The following is a 20,198-nucleotide window of genomic DNA, read 5'->3' on the forward strand; positions in this document are numbered from 1 at the left end:
TCAGTGCCTCAAGTGTCTTGACAGTAACAGCTGTTGGCTGTGGGCCAGAGGAGGACACAGTGATTGTTTCAAAGTCACAGACTGGTGAGTTTTAATAGTGTCCTGATATGAAAGTGCTGGTTGGCAGCCCTTTGTCTCAGACTGAGTTGCATGCAGTGTTTTTAAACTCAATAAAACAAATGCCAAAAATATCAGTGTGGAATTGTTAAAGGTGATGCTTTTGCAGCAATGAAAGGGTAACAATGGAGAATCACTCTTTGATTTAATGACAACTCATTATATGTAAGAATATGTTTGGAAGAATTTTTGGCCGGTCTTTCAGAAACACATTTTAGAGATCAGGTACTGACACTGGATAAGAAGTTTGCATCATTCAAACGTGTTTCATCAGGTTTTCATTGAGTTAATTCCTCTGACATACCCCACTATGCCTTAATGCAGTGGTTCTATAACTTTTTTTGGCTTAAGTACCCCCTCTGTCTTATTTCTGAATCCAAGTACCCCCTTTGTCCATCTACAACATTTTGCTCAGAATACTATGAAAACAACTACATAGAGCATAATAATGGAATTAATGAATGACAAATTTTAAACAAGTGGAATGAAACAGTATTTAGTGCCTCCTGAATAACTTTTTTCTCCTGGGTGGTGTGGGACCAAGACTGATTTTTGTATTTTCTGTTCACCTTCTAATCAAGATCATTGTCATCATTAGGATTATCATTTCTCACTAAAGATAAACCAAAAAAAAAAAAAAATAAAAAAATCTGAACGCTTTCATTTGCTAATGTTGCACTTTTTCTCTCAAGTAGTGCTATCGCGTAACTCTAAGGTACACATACCCCCATTTGAGAAACTGTCTTTATGGACATTTCTAAAGCGATTCCCAACTGTGGGAGCACAGAATTGTCCAGAACGCCTGCCAAGCAGAGGCATGTAAGGTTTATTTTAGTTGAACTAAGGCGTCAAACTCTATTTTAAACAACTATTTCTCTACCATCAAACACAACGCAGTAACAAAAAGCCAATCCCATCCATTGGAATCAGAAATGTGTAAAGATATGGGTGTAAGTGGATGTAACACAGGGATCTACGAAAAGGGGTTGAAACTATAATTGTAGCTTTTCGCCAGTGATGAGAATAAACCACCAGCTTGTTTGTAGCCACTATTGTTCCTACATTAAACTTGAGCTAACGAGTTGTAATTCATGACTTCCATTGATCGACTAAAATACAAACACCAAAAAGGCAATAAAAAAAAAAAAAAAAAACACATTCAAATTTAACATTTACACCTTTATAAAAAATTCACAAACTGTAAGTAAAACAATGATGCAATTATTCATACCCGCTTTATCCCAATAAAGTAGCTCGAAAAAAAACAAACGAGGACACATTAAAGCGTACATCACTTCCTATGGAAAAATGCCTCTAAAACGTCTTGTGATCAGCATCTGAACCATTGTTCACTACATTCAGTGACAACGGTTACATCAACTGAACACATTTTAACTCGCATTAAAAGACAAACATGAGCGCTTTAATCAGTCTAATCGCAAATTAATAAATTAAACAAATAATCCATTACAGTTACTAGATTATAATTCAAAAACTGCGATCAAACTGAAAGATTAGAAAATTATGCAGTATCAAAAATCTTAAACTTCCCAGCTCTAAAATTAGCATCTTTAAATAATGTCCAGCAGTCAAATCACATCTCAGTCTGATTAGTCTTTTCACTGAGCGCCGCATTGTGCTACACAACAGTCACTCCAACACTTCGAGTGCATTACGCGCTATCAAAAGACTCCCCAGTGATTAGACGTTGCCTGGCAACAAAAACTGTTTCCAACAATAGATCAACAAAACATGAAAGAGAGCGAGACGAACCAATACTAGTTTCTTTGGCGGTTGGATCACATGATGAAAAATGAGACATTGGCTGTAAAAGAGCTTCCAGCTGTTAAACTGTGAGGTGCATGTGGTAGCAATGTGGAACTATTCTTATACAGAAACAATGAAATGAGTCTTTTATTGTACGTGCATGTGACTGACGTGGCAGTGACAGGTAGCCAAGCAATCACTCGGTCCAATCAGGAACCGCTCTCAGGCTCTGAAGGCGTGGATTCTCCACAGCTGTGAAAACAACAGCAGACAAAAAAAAAACCTCTCCTGCTTTGCTCTTCTACCAGCGCTTTGTCGCCTCAGCCGAGGCACTTGAGGTGTGAGAGTCGTCACTGCATTGCTTTGTGCTTCTAACATTTCTTCTTCTGGTACCAATACTCATCCTCCACACGTTTATTAAACACTACACATGAAAAGCACCGTCCATTTTCCCACGTTTGTCTCTTCTTCTCCACATTTTCATACTTCAGATTAACCACCTCCTCCTGCACAGTGTCCTACGCCCTGCTGGGGTTGGAGGGCGGCTTGAACTCATAGCCGTACAGGAACGTTGCCACGATGACTAGAATCGCCCCCAGAAAGAAAACACTGCAGACGAGAGCAAAATTAAGACAATAAATATGAAAATACAGTATGGGCTGAGATTTGTGCCACTAGAAACTGAATTTAAATTGTTGGTGTTGAATTTGAAAGTAACAACTTTTGGAACTGAATTAGTAACTTGAAATTATATTTTTCATCTTAGTACATTACAAAAATTCAATGTATTTCTGCTTCTCAAATTCAGATTCGTTGCAAGCACTTCAATTTCACAGAGACACATTTGCGGTCCGCGAGGTTGAGCAATCAATCACTGATTCATGGCAAAAATGCAAACTTTTGCTAAGGATAATAAACTCAACTTCTTCAAAAGGAAAGAACAAAACAAAAGGGGGTACACCATAAAGGAAAATAAGTCCATCAGGGCTCCCATATGAATCACGAATGCAAATATATATATATGTATATATATATCTGAATATAAAAATATAAATAGGAACATATTAGGCACATCAGGAGGAGAATATAGCAACAAATGGTCAATCTGTAAACAAAAACTGATAAATCTGGGGCAATGACACATTTCACTTAAAGGGCCCATGTTAAGCTAAATTGACTTTTCTGTGCTTTAAACATGATAAAGTGCTATTTAGGCTTCATACACATGTTCAAAGTGTTTTTTTCATTGATTCCCTCAATCGTTAGTTAGAGGGTGATTTGCTCCTTTCTTACTACAGGGCAAGCACAAACACCTCGCTCCAATTTGATGACGCGTTCCCACTTTGATGATGAATTTGATGCTGCACTGAGCTGGAGAAGCCACGCCTCCAGGAAGCTCTCTGCTGTGATTGACATGTAAACAGACACGCCCACTGAGTTGAGCATTTCAGCGTCCTTTGTGCAGTGCCATGTATGTATTTTCTACACTCTATGTACATACCGGCGAAAAAGTCAGTGTCCCGTCTATAGACACGCCCACTCATGAATATGCATAAGTAGGCCGCAAATCAGCCTGTTTGTGTAGAGTTGCTCAGAAAGTGACTTTTCAGAGGTTAAAACTCTGTAAAACAGGCAAGTTTGGGAAAATAAAGCTCAAATACTATGTTTTTGGGGTTCTTAGAACAAATAGAGATGGTGAAAAATAATAATGATATGGGACCTTTAATAATAATAATAATGATATGGGACCTTTAAAGTGTCTTTGTGAGCTTTGGGTGAAAAAAAAAATAAAATACATATGCATATATGCACATAAACATATCTACATACACAGTTTCAAAACAGTAAATTCAACTCTAAGTTGTTACTTTCAAATTCAATACCAACTATTCACATTTGGTTTCTAGTGGCACAAATCTCAGCCCATAATTATACAGGAACATAAAACACCGTCTGATGTTTCTACCTTGTGGGGTCAAAGTCCTGCAGCCAGAAGTAGGAGATGAGCGTGGACAAGATGATGGAGAGCGATGTGGCGAAGCCCTTGAGGATGTTGTCTGCATACTTGATGACAGCAGCAATGACCAGACCACCCAGTGCCTGGTGAAACAACACACACACACACACACAGATGGACAAAAGGCATGACAGCCTGAAAACATACATGACTCTTCATTACAGCGTGGGAAGGAAACGCCACACAGTGAGAACATTACCTGCAGAGCTACAACTGTCCAGGTGACAGTGTTGTATCCCTGGAAGATTCCAGACTCCCTCACCCTCTCCCCATCATAGGCCAGCATCCCAAAGAGGCCAAACACGAATCCAAACATCCCTTAAAAAAAAAAAAAAAACAGGTTTACAAAAGAAAGCATCACATTCTCTGGATCTAGTAATAATTATCAGTGCTTGTTTCTGTAAAAGAAAGAAAGAAAAAAATCCAATTTTTCTTTCACAGAAATGAGCACTGATAATTATTACTGAAAGTGGATACAGGGAACATACAAACCCATTATTTATACAGCAAAAAATATGAAAATGTCATGATTTGGTAGAATACAACATTTTAAAAACAATGTACAAAAGCCAATTTAAAAATCTTACCCACAAATCTGCAAAAAAAAAAATCATTAAGAGAGTAAGTAATAATAACTTGCGAGGACTCGAGATATTCGAAAAACCCATATTGAGAACAGTGACAAAAGAAAGGTGCATTTCAGCTCAGGGTGTCAGACTATGGAATAATCTAAATGATTTTATTTCATTTCATTTTTTTCGAGCAGGGACAAGAAAACAAAAGGACCAAAATAACAATCAGAGGTGTTCAAAATATTATATAAGATCCATATACAGTACATTGTACACTTATAAATGCAATAATTTGTCTGCTCAAAAGTGATGATTATCATCATTCACATTAACAAAATCACTTAATACAGGGGTGTCAAACTAATTTTAGTTCAGGGGCCAAATATGGACCAGATTTACTTCATCAGATGAGGAAAAAATAACAATTTGTTGTGCCCTTATATCCAATATCATTTCAATTCACTTAAAAAATTATTGATTTTTCTACCAATTTTTGTGTGATTTAAAGGAATATTTGGGAATCGTTTGAGAGAAATTGCAAGATTTGTGGAAAAACTGAGCGTTCTTTACACAATTAGCAATAAAAAAATGACTGCATTCATGTGATATGAACAAAGGAAAGCACTTGCTGATTTTGAGAAATCTACAACTGATTTTTTTGGTATTTCACACAATAATTCATGTTTTTGCCAAATTGGATGCTCTAAAGGGCCGGATTTGGCCCCCAGGCCTTCAGTTTGACATGACTGAATATGTTAAAAAAGAATGTGAAATGTATTATGTTGAGGAAATATGAGAGAGAAGAGTAACTGTATTGTGGTTTCAAATGAGATGTGATAATGACTGCGTTGCATTTTGCCTTTGTTTAATGTCACATGTTTCTTTTTTATGGAGGGGGCAGATGTTAGAAGTTTTACGTGTTGCTGCTCCTTTCCATTCATATTTGTTTTAATGTCTTGAATGAAATAAACAAAAAAACAAGACGCAAGCAGGGACATGTTATGGCAAATAAATGTGTTTCAAAATCATTTACAACACAATTATAGAGTGAAAGTACTAAATATTTTATTCACTTTTTAATTATGATTTATCACTTTATTAGAACTAAAGAATATTATCAAACAGCTCATATTGCTGGAGATGTGGCTCAAATAAGTTTCATAATCAAGTGTCTACGACAGAGCTCAGAAAATCCAAAGTATGAAAAACAACATCAGCACTAAGACTCACTTTTCTTTACTGTTACTTTAACTAAAAAGAACACATTGCAGTTTCTTTTTTTAGGTCCCTGTGCTGTGACATTTAGTGCAGGTGGAAAAGCTGGAGGCTTGCATCAAGAATCACAGGAGACTTACCACATCTTACGCGTTCCAGAGTAAAAATAAAGCAGGAAACGGACAGAAACATTCATCAGCAGAAAGTAAAAACCCCTGACTCAGAGAGCAAAGCACCATCATGAACTTGAAATGCTATGTTCATTTGGACCAAATGGCTTTTGTTTTTTTGCACGTGGATGCTTTTCTAAACCTGCACCTGGATTCCCTTTAATATAAATGAGACCATTCCAGGTAGAGGTTAAATTTTATACACGGCCCGAGCCCGACCCAAAGTGTCACACATTAGAGTCAGGCTTCAAGATTTATTTATTTATTTTTAATCTCTATTACATTAATATTTTTTTATGAACACAAAAACACTTCTATGTGGTTGTGGTATCATTTCTAAAGTGATTTCTGCTAGTAGTGGGACGGGATATTAACTCATTCAGTGCCAGCCATTTTCAGATTTTCTACCCCCCTCAGTGCCAGCCATTTTTGAGCATTTTGACTGATTTTTAAAGACCCACAGAATATTTTGTACTACGACTATCTGAAATCTGACACCGAATTCTGAAAGATTGAAGCCTCTACTTTTATCAAAAAAATTTGTTTCAGGCTCGTTTCCTTCTTTTGTGATCAGCCGTTGAAAAGAGCAAGTTTTACACAAATCTTCAGTTTCAGAGCAAAAAGCTGAGAAAAAAAAGTCTTTTTCTAAAAAAAAAAAAACTTGTCTGACTTTAAAGCTATTTCTTTTGCTTTAGTGACAACTCTAACATCTGAACATTGTTTCCTTATATAAAACAAAAAAAACACTGACACAGGGCTTTTGAAGGCAAAATTATTATTATTTATCTATCTGGGTCAGAGTTGAATAGATTTCTTACTGTATTTTGGCGTTCCTCCAACTTTCTCTCCCGTCAGTCTGCACACACGCAACTTCCTCTTCCTCCCGAACAGGCAGTGTGTCACTGTGTTCCCCCCTTTTTTTTTTTTTTTTTTTTATTGTTTTATCTCACCATCGCCACATTATCCATGAGTTCCAGACTTGCTCTGGTCGAGTGTGCTCTGCTGTGCGTTGGTGAGAATGTCAACTCTTGTACGTAGCGCCATTTTCTGTCTCATAAATGCCTTTCCTCTCTCCCTCTGAGCTCTGCTGAGCATGGATGATCTCTCATCCAAAGGTGCGCTGCTACCTCCTACATGTCACCTATTATTTTGCTATCTGGCTCACAGGCTGGAGGTATTTTGTATTCAGCAGTTAGCTGATGCTGAGATTTCCCATGGCCATGAAGGCATCATGGTTATATGCAGCCTGTAAAACTGTGATAACGGCTCGAGTCACGTCATTACAATACCTTTTGGGCTGAGCTGCGGTGCGTGTGCCCCCTCCCCCCTAGCCAAACAAGGCACCGCTGTGAGGCCCCCGCAAATAAAATATTAATTTCTGTCGGATTTGCTTCGGGCTCGGGCCTACAATTTCAGTTAATGGGTCGGGCCCGGGTTGGGTCGGGCTTTATGCCAGCGGGCCAGGGTTGGGCTTGCTTTTTAGGCCCTATCTAACCAATTCCTGGTTGAATAAATTTCTGGTTGAATAAAATGCTGCCACTGACCCAGCTGAATGTTTCGGATCCAGACGCTCTGTTTGGTCTCCTTCAGGATTTTCTCAAAGTAGACACCGGCGAACCCACTGGAGCAGCAGGCCACCAGCACTGCTGCCACACCCACAAACTGGGAGCCTGAAGATGGAGTCTCCTTCTCTGGGACTGCGGCAGAGCCTGAGGGCCACTGAGAGCACAAATAAAAGGAAAAAAAAACAAAAAGTGACTAAGTCGAATAAAGCTACTAATCCTGTAGGGCAGACATGGGCCACATGCGGCCCTTAATAGTAAACGCACAAAATGACTTTAAAAATACCCAAAAACCCAGAGGACAAAAACAAAAATACAAAAAAATTATAGGAAACATAAAAAAATACACAGAAATTACCCCTACAACACAAATTGACTCCAAAACACACAAAATGAGAGAAAGGCAAACAACAAAAGTACACAGAATACAGAAAACTATACAGAACCTCAACAAAATACTGTACATGAAATGACTCCTAAAACAAAAATGACAGAAGTACACAAATTGACTCCCAAAACTGCAGAACACACAACAATAAAACACAAACAAATAAATAAATGAATACAAAATGACAACAAAAATACTCAAAAAGAGTGCAGAAACACACAAGATGATTAAAAAAAAGCACGTAAAATAAAAATAAAAATGTTTTTCTTGAATTATTGTTCAGATATGTCATCGTTCTAAATGCTCACATTAATGTTCATAACTTGGCCCTTGGATCTGACAGTCACATTTTTGTGGCCCCACTGTGATAAAATTTATCTGCTGTAGGGCCTCCAAGATCACAGAAAACTGTCAGTCTGACACAAAAAAAGAATCAAGCTGTTTTTTTTCTTCTCTTTATTTAAAATCGGGTCCCAGTGTAACACGGAAATGCCTCGTATGCATGTTTTTGGTCAATTACTCGCTTTTCTCCCACTGGAAACCAGGTAATTGAATCAGTATAAAGAGTGACAAACGGACAAATGTGTCAAGATTCACCCACCATCCCGTTTATTCTAAATCCCATTCACTATGTGTTACGGTTGAACTGGTGATCATGTTATTCTGTGATTGAACATGAATGCAGAGTTTTTAATGTGTTGTGGTGACTATAATGTGTTAATATGACTATTCAAATCTGAAAAAGCACTAATACAAAGACAAGTTTACCTGTTGATGTATAACTAGTGGTCATTTTTTGGGAACATATTAGCCTATTAGTTACTCCGGGCCTTCCTGTGAATCCTCACAAAAGCTTGATTCATTCCTTTTTCCTCCATTTGGCATAAACAGAATATTTAACCTTTCAGAAGAATGCTACTGATAATAAGCTTTACCCAGGCGAGTTAGAGAGTGGTTTACTTTGACTGACACACCATGGGCTGGACATATATGAGCACTCTACCTGCACAAGAGCGACTCCGGCCATTAAAAGCAGCAGCGAGAGCCACTGGTAGATGCCCAGTCTGCGACCCAGCATGGACACAGAGAACAGGGCTGTGGTGAGGATCTTTAACTGGTATGTCACCTAATGTGGACAAAGCAAGAGAGACACTCAATCAATCCAGATGTTTTCAGTGAGGGTCAGACTAATGTTCAAGCAGAGGATCCAGGAGCCTAAAGGGAACGTGGTCTGTACCTGATAGGTGGCTGCATCCAGGTTAGAAAGGGCCACATAGAGCAGGTTGTTCTGCAGGGTGTAGATCCCAGAGGGGATTGCCAGCTTCAGCGTCTCCATGGGTTTGTGAAGGATTTCCTGTCGCAGGATGCTGTTCAAGGCTCTCATGCTGTAACCTTTAGATATGAAGTCACATGAAGACCACATTAAAATTGTCAAAAAATTAAGTAAAACAAAATCCCCCTTAATCTCAGTGTGGACGTCTATTACCATTTATTATTTTTGTGTCATGTTTGATGCTCTACCAGAACCTTATTTAAAAACTACTCTGCTGAGCCCAAACCAATAAATCCCAGAACTAAGTTTGAGAAAGACTGGTAATTAATACATTTTAAATTTTCTGGCCAATATTTTGGTCATAATTGTGCAGCCCTAACTACTGTACACAATACACAGCTCACAGGTGTTAGTAGGGCTGTAGTCAATCAAGGAAATGGTTGGTCAACCAAGACTATGGCACACGTAGCGATTAGTTGGCAAAAAAAAAAAATATACACACACTGGATATATCGCATTTGACCGTTTTTTCATCCGTTTTAACATAATGTTGCCAAACGTAAGACTTAGACTTTTTAGACATTTTTAAACAAAACAGCCTACTGATGCAGATGAGTCGGGTTGATGCTGCAGTCCGCCATGCACGTCGAGGACTGAGCACATGTGGATTTCGTCATACACTTAAAGGTGCAGTCCGCAACTCTCAGATCCCTCTCCCCCTCTCTCACGAGGGCTTATGATGCTGGAGCATGTGCTGGTCGCATGGGAAACTCCCTATCACACCTCATGTTGGCCCTCTCAGCCTCACTGCAGGAGGGCGGTGTACATGCCGATGTGGTCACCTTCTGTGATGCCTCATTGGAGGCTTTTGGGCTCATGTCCAGAGAGCTTGGGCGAATAATGTCCATCTTAGTCCAAGCTCGTCGTCAGGTTTGGCTGTCTCAGTCAAACTTAACGGAGGCAGCCAGGAGAATGCTGCGCAGCCTCCCGGTCGAACCAGGGGAGATATTTGGTCCAGCAGCCCAGGAAGCGCTGGAACGGACCATCCAGGCGGGGCAGACCAGGCAGCAGCTTGCTGGGCTTAGCTGGATGCCTCCTCCTGATAGACCCCCGGCCGGCAGGCTGAGGGGCCCCCCGGCGGTTTTTCGCAGCCACATGCCGTCGACAACTCACTCCACTGGTCGTTGTGATGCCCAGCGTCCCGCACGGAGACCAGTCTGGGATTTTCGGGGCTCTGCTCGCCTGCCCCCCAGACATTTTCGAGCTCCAGAGCCCTTCCGCCCTCCCACTAGGGCCCTGAGGGGCCGGGGGGGGCGGACTTTTTTCGCATCAGCAGCTCCAACAGTGGGCTACTCATGCTTCAGACCCGTGGGTGGTCGCCACCCTAACCTACGGGTACAAACTTCAACTCCGCCGTCGGCCCCCCACATCTGGCCGGGTCAGAATGACATCCATCAGCGACCCAGCAAAGGTTCTCGCATTAGACCAGGAGCTGTCTGCCCTCCTGGCAAAGGGCGCCATCGAGCCTGTAGACCCTGGGTCAGATCACCGGGGGTTCTATTTAACGTACCTTTTAGTGACAAAAAAAACAGGCAGATTCTGCCCAATCCTAGACCTCAGCAGATGTCCTCAGAACGGTGGCTCATGGGGACTGGTTCACATCAATAGACCTCAAGGACATGTACTTTCACATCCCAATTGCTCAGCACAGGAGCAGGAGGCTCAAGGTCTCACAACAGTGTCTTTGCGCCCTGGCTCCGTGGAGGGACAGGGCTTACTTGCTCAGAGGCGTTCCTATAGGCTCCGTTCCATCTCGCAGGGAGGCCGTTACCACAGACGCATTCCCTTCAAGATGGGGTACGGTGTGGCAGAGCAGGACGGCCCAGGGGCGTTGGCCTGTGGAAGACTAAGGTGCACACATCAATGTGTTGGAGCTGCGTGCGGTTCACCTAGCTCTCAAGCACTTCTTGCCGCATCTGAGGGACAAGCATGTCCTTGTGCGGTCAGACAACACGTCTACAGTGTATCACACAAACCATCAGGGCGGTGCCAAGTCTGCACGGCTGCTGGAAGTGGCAAGGGAGCTCCTCACATGGGCAGCCCCCCGCTTGATCAGTATACGAGCAATGCATATACCGGGAGAGCAGAACCACTTGGCGGACTTCCTCTCCCGTCGGAAACATCCGTCAGGGGAGTGGCACCTCCACCCGGAGGTAACGAACATTATATGGCGCATATTCGGCAGGGCAGAGGTGGACCTCTTTGCTTCGGAGCAGTCGACCCACTGCCCTCTGTGGTTCTCCTTAGCCGAGACAACCAGTCCTCTTTGCCAGGACGCATTGGCTCATCCTTGGCCGGATGGCCTCCTGTATGCCTTCCCTCCATTTCCTCTGATTCAGCTGGTACTCCACAGGGTCCTTCAGGAGGGCCACAGGATCCTGCTTGTAGCTCCCTTCTGGCCAGGAAGGAGCTGGTTCCCGCTGCTGCACAGCCTCTGTCACGGCGCACCGTGGCGCCTTCCCGACAGGAGGGATCTCCTGTCCCAACTGGCCGGGCGGATTTGGCACCCCAATCCGCAACTCCTTCAACTGTGCGTTTGGCCACTGGGGGGCCCGAGACGCTCCTGAGCGTCTGTGCCGACCCAGTTAGATATACTATAATGAATGCAAGAGCGCCGTCTACTCGCCTCTAGGGATGTAACGATTCACTCAACTCCCGATACGATTCAATTCACGATACTGGGTTCACGATACAAATCTCTCACGATTTATTTTACAAAATGGGACTGTAGACAAATGATGACTGAAAAATATTCCTTTTTTTTTGGGAAAAAAACTAGAAAATATGGTACTCTTTTCCTTTTATTTTTCATCGTCAAAAGAATTCCTTGATAAACTATTCAAAACAATGCAATTTCACCAAAAATAAATCTTGAATGAAATAAATAAAGGAACAATACAAATGAAGAAGCCTATTAATTTAAATTCTGGTTCTATAATAAACAATGCAAAACTGCATAATAGTTCTTTTTCTTTTTAAAAGTGCAACTGAAAACGTATTTTGTGCCTTAACAATTGTACTTTAAAAAAAAAAAAACAGTAATTTTACTGTATTTAGGTCAGATATTTGTTTGAACCAGCAGAGGGCGCTGGTAACCCAGTGGTCGGTTGGCATGCAGATATCTTGCAGTGAAGAGATGCTATGCTAGCAGACAGAGCTAATAGAAAAACGTAACTTTTACAGATATTCAAGTGATATTACAGATATTCTTTCAGTGCTAAAGGGGTAAGGAATCATTTATGAATATGTTTAAGAGTAGAAGGCAGCCAGAATGAAAGTATTAGCAAACTCCGCCCGCCGCCTACACTTGTGGATAGCGCCCTCTGCTGGTTAAAAAAGTACTGCGATTCAATTTTCAGAAAATCGATATCAACCGTGATACCTATGAATAGATTTTTAACTGCCTTACGATTAATCGTTACATCTCTACTCGCCTCCAGTATGAGAACAGATGGAAACTGTTTTCCGACTGGTGTACAAGGCGGGAGGTGGACCCTGTGCACTGCCCTGTGCCAGCTATTCTGGACTTTCTCCAGTCCCTTCTGGACAAAGGGCTTTCTCATTCAACGCTGAGAGTCTATGTTGCAGCAATATCTTGCTGACATGTAATGGTCGACAATGGCACGATTGGTAGCCACAAGCTGGTGTCCCTTTTTTTGAGAGGAGCTTGGAGGTTGCATCCTCCGAGAGCCACAAGGACTCCAGCATGGGATCATCCCCTGGTGCTGGAGGCATTGCGCCTTCCACCGTTTGAGCCCTTGGCACGAGCAGCGCTGAAGTGGGTTACCCTTAAGACTGCGTTCCTTCTGGCCATTTCCTCCGCAAAGCGTGTCGGTGAGCTGCACGCCCTGTCAATCAGCGACACATGTCTGAGGTGGAATTCGGACGGCTCGGGAGTCACTCTGTGGCCGAACACAGCTTTTCTCCCTAAAGTGCTGTCCCGCGCTCACCTCAACCAGCCCATTCGGCTGGCACGGTTCAACCCTTCTTCCGTGGAGCCAGAGGTTCAGTCTGACCTGTTGTGCCCAGTGCGCGCCCTGGAAGCCTACATTGCAGCTACTGTAGGTTTTCGGGGGTCTGATCAGCTCTTTCTTTGTTATGGTGGCTCTAACAGGGGTGGTGCTGTCTCCAAGCAGCGCCTGTCCAACTGGATTGTTGATGTGATTGCCCATGCATATCGGGCAAGTAACCGTCTCATCCCATCTGGTGTGCGGTGCCACTCTAGCAGGAGTGTTGCTACGTCATGGGCTGCCCTGAGGGAAGTGCCCCTAGAGGACATCTGTGCTGCGGCCTCATGGGCATCGCCAGGCACTTTCTCCAGATTCTACAGGGTGAATGTAGCCACACCCCATCCATTGGCTGTGGTCCTTCGGCCAGAGTCCTCTGACCCTACACACTGAAGGGTGGTAAGCAGGATTCTTCGTGACTTTTCTGGTAAAAGTCATTCAGTGCTTAAAGCACCGCCTCTGGCGGTCAGCAGGGATGAAATAGAACGAAGAGTTACGAATGTAACTATGGTTCTATGAATCCCGAATGACCGCCAGAGCTCTTTGTCACTCAGAACCCTCGTGTGCTCGCGAGAAGATTCTGTAGGAAAGTACCCTGGAGTGACACCGGAAGATATAAACTTCCTCTGGGTCATCCAGGGGTCACTGGTGACATTGTTGGTATACATACTCGCACTGCGCATGCGCGAAGGGGAATATTCAGTGCTTAAAGCACCGCCTCCGGCGGTCATTCGGGATTCATAGAACCATAGTTACATTCGTAACTCTTCGTTTCAGGTGTCTTGATGCTGGAGCTGGCGGTTCCCAATCAATGTTCGCGGCTCAATCAGTCTGAAACACTCGGATGGTTCACGGCTCAACTAGTCTGAGACATTGGGATGGCATATCCTTCTATCTTAATCTGTTTGCCCAACCCAACCAGTTGAACTGGATGGCTGCAGCTCTGAACCTGGTTCTGCTGGAGATTTCTTCCTATAAAATAGAGGGAGTTTTTTTTCTTCCCACTGTTGCTAAATGCTTGTTCATGTGGATCTTGTTGGGTTCTTTCTTACTTTCTTCCTTACTATGGACCATATACTTTGTTAAACGCGCTGAGATGACTTTGCTGTAATTTGAGCTACATAAATAAAGTTGAGTTGAGAAGAAAAAGCAGAAACAAAGGTATACAGGCAGGAAGCTGCTGACACTGTTAATACATAAAAGCCAGACGTTATACAATAGTAATCCATGGGATTATAAATGGACAGCGCTCTGACCAGTTTCTCTTTATTACATCACAGACGTGTTTCTATTCACGCAGTCCTTCTCAATTACACACAAATTGGGATGTAAGCGCATGGTTTCGCGAAAACTGCATCACATCATAGCCGACCAATCAGATTAAACATTATGCACCGTGCTGAAACAGCATTGAATGCTGGTTCATAAAGTTTGCAATATTTAGAGCCTGGGAATTTCATTTTATTTTGAATTGAATTCATTAGTGTTATTTTATTTATAAAAATAATTGTACATCTAGACAGACCTTTTATTTTATACAGATGCCTTTGTGGAAAATAAAGAGTTCCTTCCAATTGTGCAAGATTTGGTCTCTTCTTTTTTTAGTTTATACATGAGATGTTTACTGTATGCAAGGGAACCGTGGCCAGTGTTGGGGCGGTCCAACGTCACTTTTGACAGTAACTAGTACTGTAACGCAATATTTTTTTTAAAGAAATAACACCATTACCGTTACAATATGGTGCGTTTGTCCGTTACTTTGCTAGCTGCAGTGTAGTTCCTGTTTACAGTGAAGCTACATATTTTTGCGGGACGCCGTGCCAAACACGGTAAAACAGTAGAAGAAGAAGGCGAGAGCAGGACGTGCTTCTCAGAGTGGTATTATTTTTGTCTCCAAAAGATGCATCCGTGAAGCTAAGCTAACGCTGCGGCTGGATTTTAACGGACTGTGACTGTGATCCAGGGACAAGTCAGCCAAACTATTGCACGGTATGTTGTTGTAAATAAGAAGCCTGACGCTGCCGCTGAGTCACTGCTAACAGCAGCTCATTAGCCTGATATGTTTAGCATTGTGTAGCTGAGAAAAATGCTGTGAATTAGTTTTTCCACATTTATTTTCATAAGCATCTTCAACAGCAGAATGAGCACCTGGAATATGCACAGCTTACTTTACATTACTGTGCAAATCCTGAAAAATTACTGTTTTAATTTTGGAGCAGCTGTTATGCACATAATTTATGGTTGTTTTATAGCAGTTGATTAACAGTGGATTATTATATTATTACAGCACTGATATGAAGCTGTATGGACACAAATGACTCAAAATAAATAATACATTCTTTAATTCTAAGTAACTCAAAAGTTACTTTTTCCAGTAACGCAATACTTTTTGGTGTAAGTAATCAAAATAGTAACTGAGTTACTTTGTGAATGAAGTAACTAGTAACGGTAAGTAGTTACTTTTTTCAATAACTAACAACACTGACCGTGGCAAGAAAGCAACTAGTAAATTTTACTGCTTATTTCGGGTACTTTTTACTTTTGTTTATGTATGACTTTCTTATTTCAATCAAGTAACAGTCCTTCTATTTGAGTTTGATATATTAGACCTCTTTACACCTCTGTAAGTCAGTACTTTACCGTTTATCTGAGTAAATCTAAAGCAGAGCATGTGTACTTCAGTAGAGAATCCCATAGTGTGTAAAGCTACTCACTGTGCTCCTTGAGAACCAGCAACACACAGGCCAGTATCTTCAGGACCTCGGCCACCACCACTGCCGAGGAGGCCAAGTACCGGGGGCCCTCGGCCTGCAGGGTGCGGGAGTACCGCATGGTGAGAACCAGCGAGGTGGTCTGGAACACCAGCACGCCCAGGGAGAGGTACTTCAGCCGGGATGAAGCCATGACTGAGGTCCCCTGGTAGAACGCTGAATGTCGAGGAGGAGAAGTGACCCGAGGGGGCTTCTTTAGTGACAGACTACAGTTTAGCTAACAAACAGCAGGTAGGTGGACTACAAAGTCCAGCTGTCAAACAGCAGGTCCACCGTCTACTGTCCTCAAAGCTTCACCTCAGCATCGTATAAAGCTCTTCAACGAACACCATTTCCGAGCACCCGGACAGGGGTAAACACACAGGGACAAACGGGTTTAAACACAGACAAACAGACGTTAAACACACAGACATCGATCCACAGGGTGCACGATCACATCCTGGATTACTTCCGTGTTCACGTGCCTTCTTCTGCTTCTCAGCAGTGGTTCTCTTTGAGAAGCAGCGACCTCTGCTGGTCCAAGTCTATGCATTCAGATGAATTTGGATTTGGAGTTATTTATTTATCTCAAACATTAAAAAAAAAAAAAATCAAAGCAATCATTGCTTACTTAAAAAAGAGCAATGTTTGAGAATGGACAGAAGGAAGCTTGACACTAATCCAGTCCTGTCGCTACTTCCAAGCTATTTCACAGTGAACAAAAGAAATCTGACATTTAGGCAAATGCATGTATATACATATAAATACACAACAAAATAAAAGCAGTCATAGGCTAAATACTTACATCAACATGCACATGTCCACCTTCCACACCTACTTTGAGACAGTTCCTACATTAATGAGGCTTTTCATTCAAATGTAGCGCTGATTAAAAGGGGGCGGAGTCTCCCTGTATGTGGACTCAGAGTTGAGGTGACATGTTTCATAACTCTGATGACTAAAAAAAATACAGTGTTTGAAGTGATGACAAAATTAATAATGTGAAAAGGACACACAAAGCCTTGTGATGTTATACATACAATTTACAGCTGTGGCCTGTTCCCGCAGTCATTCTAAAGCCAAGCAGAATTACATTAGACAATGACACATCCATCCATAACATTTGTACACTTTCAGCTGATTGTAAAGTACAGAAGATGGTGGGTTATTTACAGTATATATATATATATACACACACATGTATATATCGCATTTGACCGTTTTAACGTCGTGGACTGAGCACATGCGGATTTTTCGTCATACCCTTAAAGGTGCAGTCCGCAACTCTCAGATCCCTCTCTCCCTCCCTGCTGCTCTCTTGCACTGCCTCCAAACTTTCCAAAGTCCCTCTCTCAGAGGAGCTAACAAGCTAACGTTAGCCCGACAGCAACATTCCAGTAATATAACAAGCACTGTTAAAAGCATAATACTGCAGTGCTTCTCTCTCTCAATGCGCACACACCTCAGCAGCAGCAGCAACAACATAGTGTCACTTACAGCAGCCCACATGGAGGCTACTGCGTGCACACAAACAACACATGCACTACAGAGTTCTAGTGTAACAATTACAAATCCAACATAATGTAAATAAAGCAGCACTAATTACCTTTCAAGCAGAAAAGTCACCAATTCTATCTTCTACTCCCCCATGTACATGTTATATTTTCATTCTTTATTTCTAATAAAGTCCCCTCCAAAAGTATTGGAACAGCAAGGTCAATTCCTTTGTTTTTGCTGTATACTAAAGACATTTGGGTTTCAGATCAAAATATGAATATGAGACAGAAGTTCAGACTTGTTGCTCAGTACCACAGTAGTTTCTTTCTTTTTCAGAACATTCCAAATTGTTGTATTGGCTATTCCCAATGTTTGTGCAATAGCTCTGATCAATTTTCCCTCTTCTCTCAGCTTCAAAATGTTTTGCTTTTCTTCCATAGACATCTCTCTGGTCTTTATGTTTGCTTAACAGCAAATGCAGTTTTCACAGGTGAAAGCCAAAAACAACAACTATTTAATGTTTAAGCAATAAATCTAAAAGGTAACACCTGAACAACACCCATCAGTCACATGTTCCAATACTTTTGCTCACTTGAAAAGGGGGTGGGTTCAAACAAAAGGTGCTCTGTCCTGAGTTGTTTAACACGTCTAGATGTACATACCATGGAATAAAAGCTGGAATTCTGAACTTTTGTTTCATATTCATGTTTTGATCTGAAACCCAAATGTCTTCAGTATACAACAAAAACAAGGGAATTGACCTTGCCGTTCCAATACTTCTGGAGGGGACTGTTTGAGGTCTCTATGTGTGGATTATTTTTGTTTTATGTCTGCCTGACGGTAATAATTTCAGTTCACGCCAGACTGCTTTGTGTTCTTTGTGCTCAATTGCATAATGATTACTGCGATGCAATGTCACATTGTTATCACCCTGAGGAAAATAGCTCTCATACTTGTGACACAATTCTGTGCTCAATGTCTCATTTCATTTATTAGGACAGCTTAAAAAAAAAAAAAAACAGATGTTTGAACCAGACTCTAGCGTAAAAGCTAATTTCCATGTGTAGTCCTTATTTAGTCAGAATTATCCATACAATTTATGTTATTGAACCAGGGGATTAAAAAAACCAATTTAATTTCAGGAAATAAATGAGCCTTTGTTTACTTTCAACAAATTGTATTTATTCTGTTTTTGTTCTACCTAATACAATCATGATGACAACTACTACGTACATATACTATAACGTTATAAGCTATTTGGTTAACAGAGGAAAGCACAGGAAATATATATCTTAAAAAAACATGTTATGTACAGAATAGATACAGAGCCTTGCATATGTAGAAGAGATGACACTGTTTTGGGAAAAGATTACCAACATCCTCTTGAACAGTGAGAACAAACATTTTGGTTCACTCAAACACCTAAGTAACCATAAATGGATCAGGAAAAAAAAGCATTAATAATTAAAAAAACAACTGAATCATACATTTGGCTTAAAAAACATTTTTGGCCTTGAAGATGCTGATATTTATTTTAAAGAAGAATAAAATGAAACCGTGAAGGATTGTCTGTGTCTACTGAGCAGTCCCACCAAGCTGTGTCCAACAAAGTTTTTTCCTGTCGCCTTCAGACACTGGTTCATTATCAGGCTGATTACATAAAGTCATACACATTTTGTAGCAAAGCAAAACTGGTTTTATGCTTAGGAAGCAGAGGAGCCAGCTCAAAGGTGATAACATGCATTTTTATAAAGTTTTAACTCTTTAGGAAGTGCGAACAGTGTAAAAAAAAATTTAAAATGTACACGTCAACAGGTCTTTGAACAAACAAAGCTCACTGATAACAAGCTGAATGTGCTCTAAATGTATGTACACGTCATCATAGAACAAATTAAAACCAACAGAGTAGCAGTCTATCAAATAGAATCGATTTGAGTTTTGTAAAAGGTTTAAAAAGCTCAACTCTCCTTAGTGACCAGATGATCACGGATGTGACTTTCTAATCAATAGTTTTTGAACTCTTTAACAGTGGCTACATTTGCTGTGAGGATGCAAAACAAACCTTTTTATTTTATGAACTATTACAGAGCAAATACAATGTTTAAAGCTCTCTGTGCATTGAACAGCAATTAACAAGGAAATGACTGACAGAGATGCACCAATAACCCCTTAAAAAAATGAAAAATTACTCTGATTTTCTTGCTAAAATTAAGTTTTATCAATAGTTTTCATCACAATAAAATTGAGCTCTTTTAGCTATGTATTAATCTTTGGTCCAAATGTAATGAGTTAGCTGTAACATTGGCTTTTTCCTTTGTATTCTGCTGCAGGATCCTGGTGCCTATTCATAGATTTTCATTCTAAAACAACAATGTGCTCAATCTCTTTCAAGCAGATATGGGCAACTGGCAGCCCGGGGGCCACATGTGGCCCTTTGTCTACTTTTTTGCAGCCCTTAAAGCAAATTCCCCAAAATTGTAATTGAAGAAGATGGAAGAAATATGAAGCCCAACATAATACACAAAATGACTCATAAAACATAAAATTACACAAAGACAGACACAACAATCACTTCAACAAACAAAATGACAAAAAAAAAAAACCACACACACACAAAGCAACAACACCTTACAAAATAGCTCCAAAAACACACAAACTGTTAACAAAATGACACAAAATGACCCCAAAAATGGACAAATAAACAAGAAAAATGCAGGAAATGACAAAATGCAGAAAATGACAGAAAACTACACAGAATTACACCAAGAACACAAACACACATAATGACTATAAAAACTGACAT

General features: G+C 41.1%; 1 protein-coding gene across 1 annotated transcript; it reads right to left on the reverse strand.

Moving 5' to 3' along the window:
* Positions 1–1,275: 1,275 nt before the first annotated feature.
* slc35a3a (solute carrier family 35 member A3a) lies at positions 1,276–16,384 on the reverse strand. Its single transcript, XM_028444677.1, has 7 exons — positions 15,863–16,384; positions 9,046–9,200; positions 8,812–8,934; positions 7,403–7,577; positions 4,101–4,219; positions 3,851–3,984; positions 1,276–2,493 (listed from the first exon to the last, which is right to left on the reverse strand). Exons 1-7 carry the CDS (start codon positions 16,050–16,052, stop codon positions 2,403–2,405), a joined length of 987 nt encoding a protein of 328 aa, XP_028300478.1. The 5' UTR covers positions 16,053–16,384; the 3' UTR covers positions 1,276–2,402.
* Between the last annotated feature and the right edge of the window lie 3,814 nt (positions 16,385–20,198).

This window comes from Gouania willdenowi, chromosome 4, assembly GCF_900634775.1.
Source record: "Gouania willdenowi chromosome 4, fGouWil2.1, whole genome shotgun sequence".
Taxonomy (NCBI): domain Eukaryota; kingdom Metazoa; phylum Chordata; class Actinopteri; order Blenniiformes; family Gobiesocidae; genus Gouania; species Gouania willdenowi.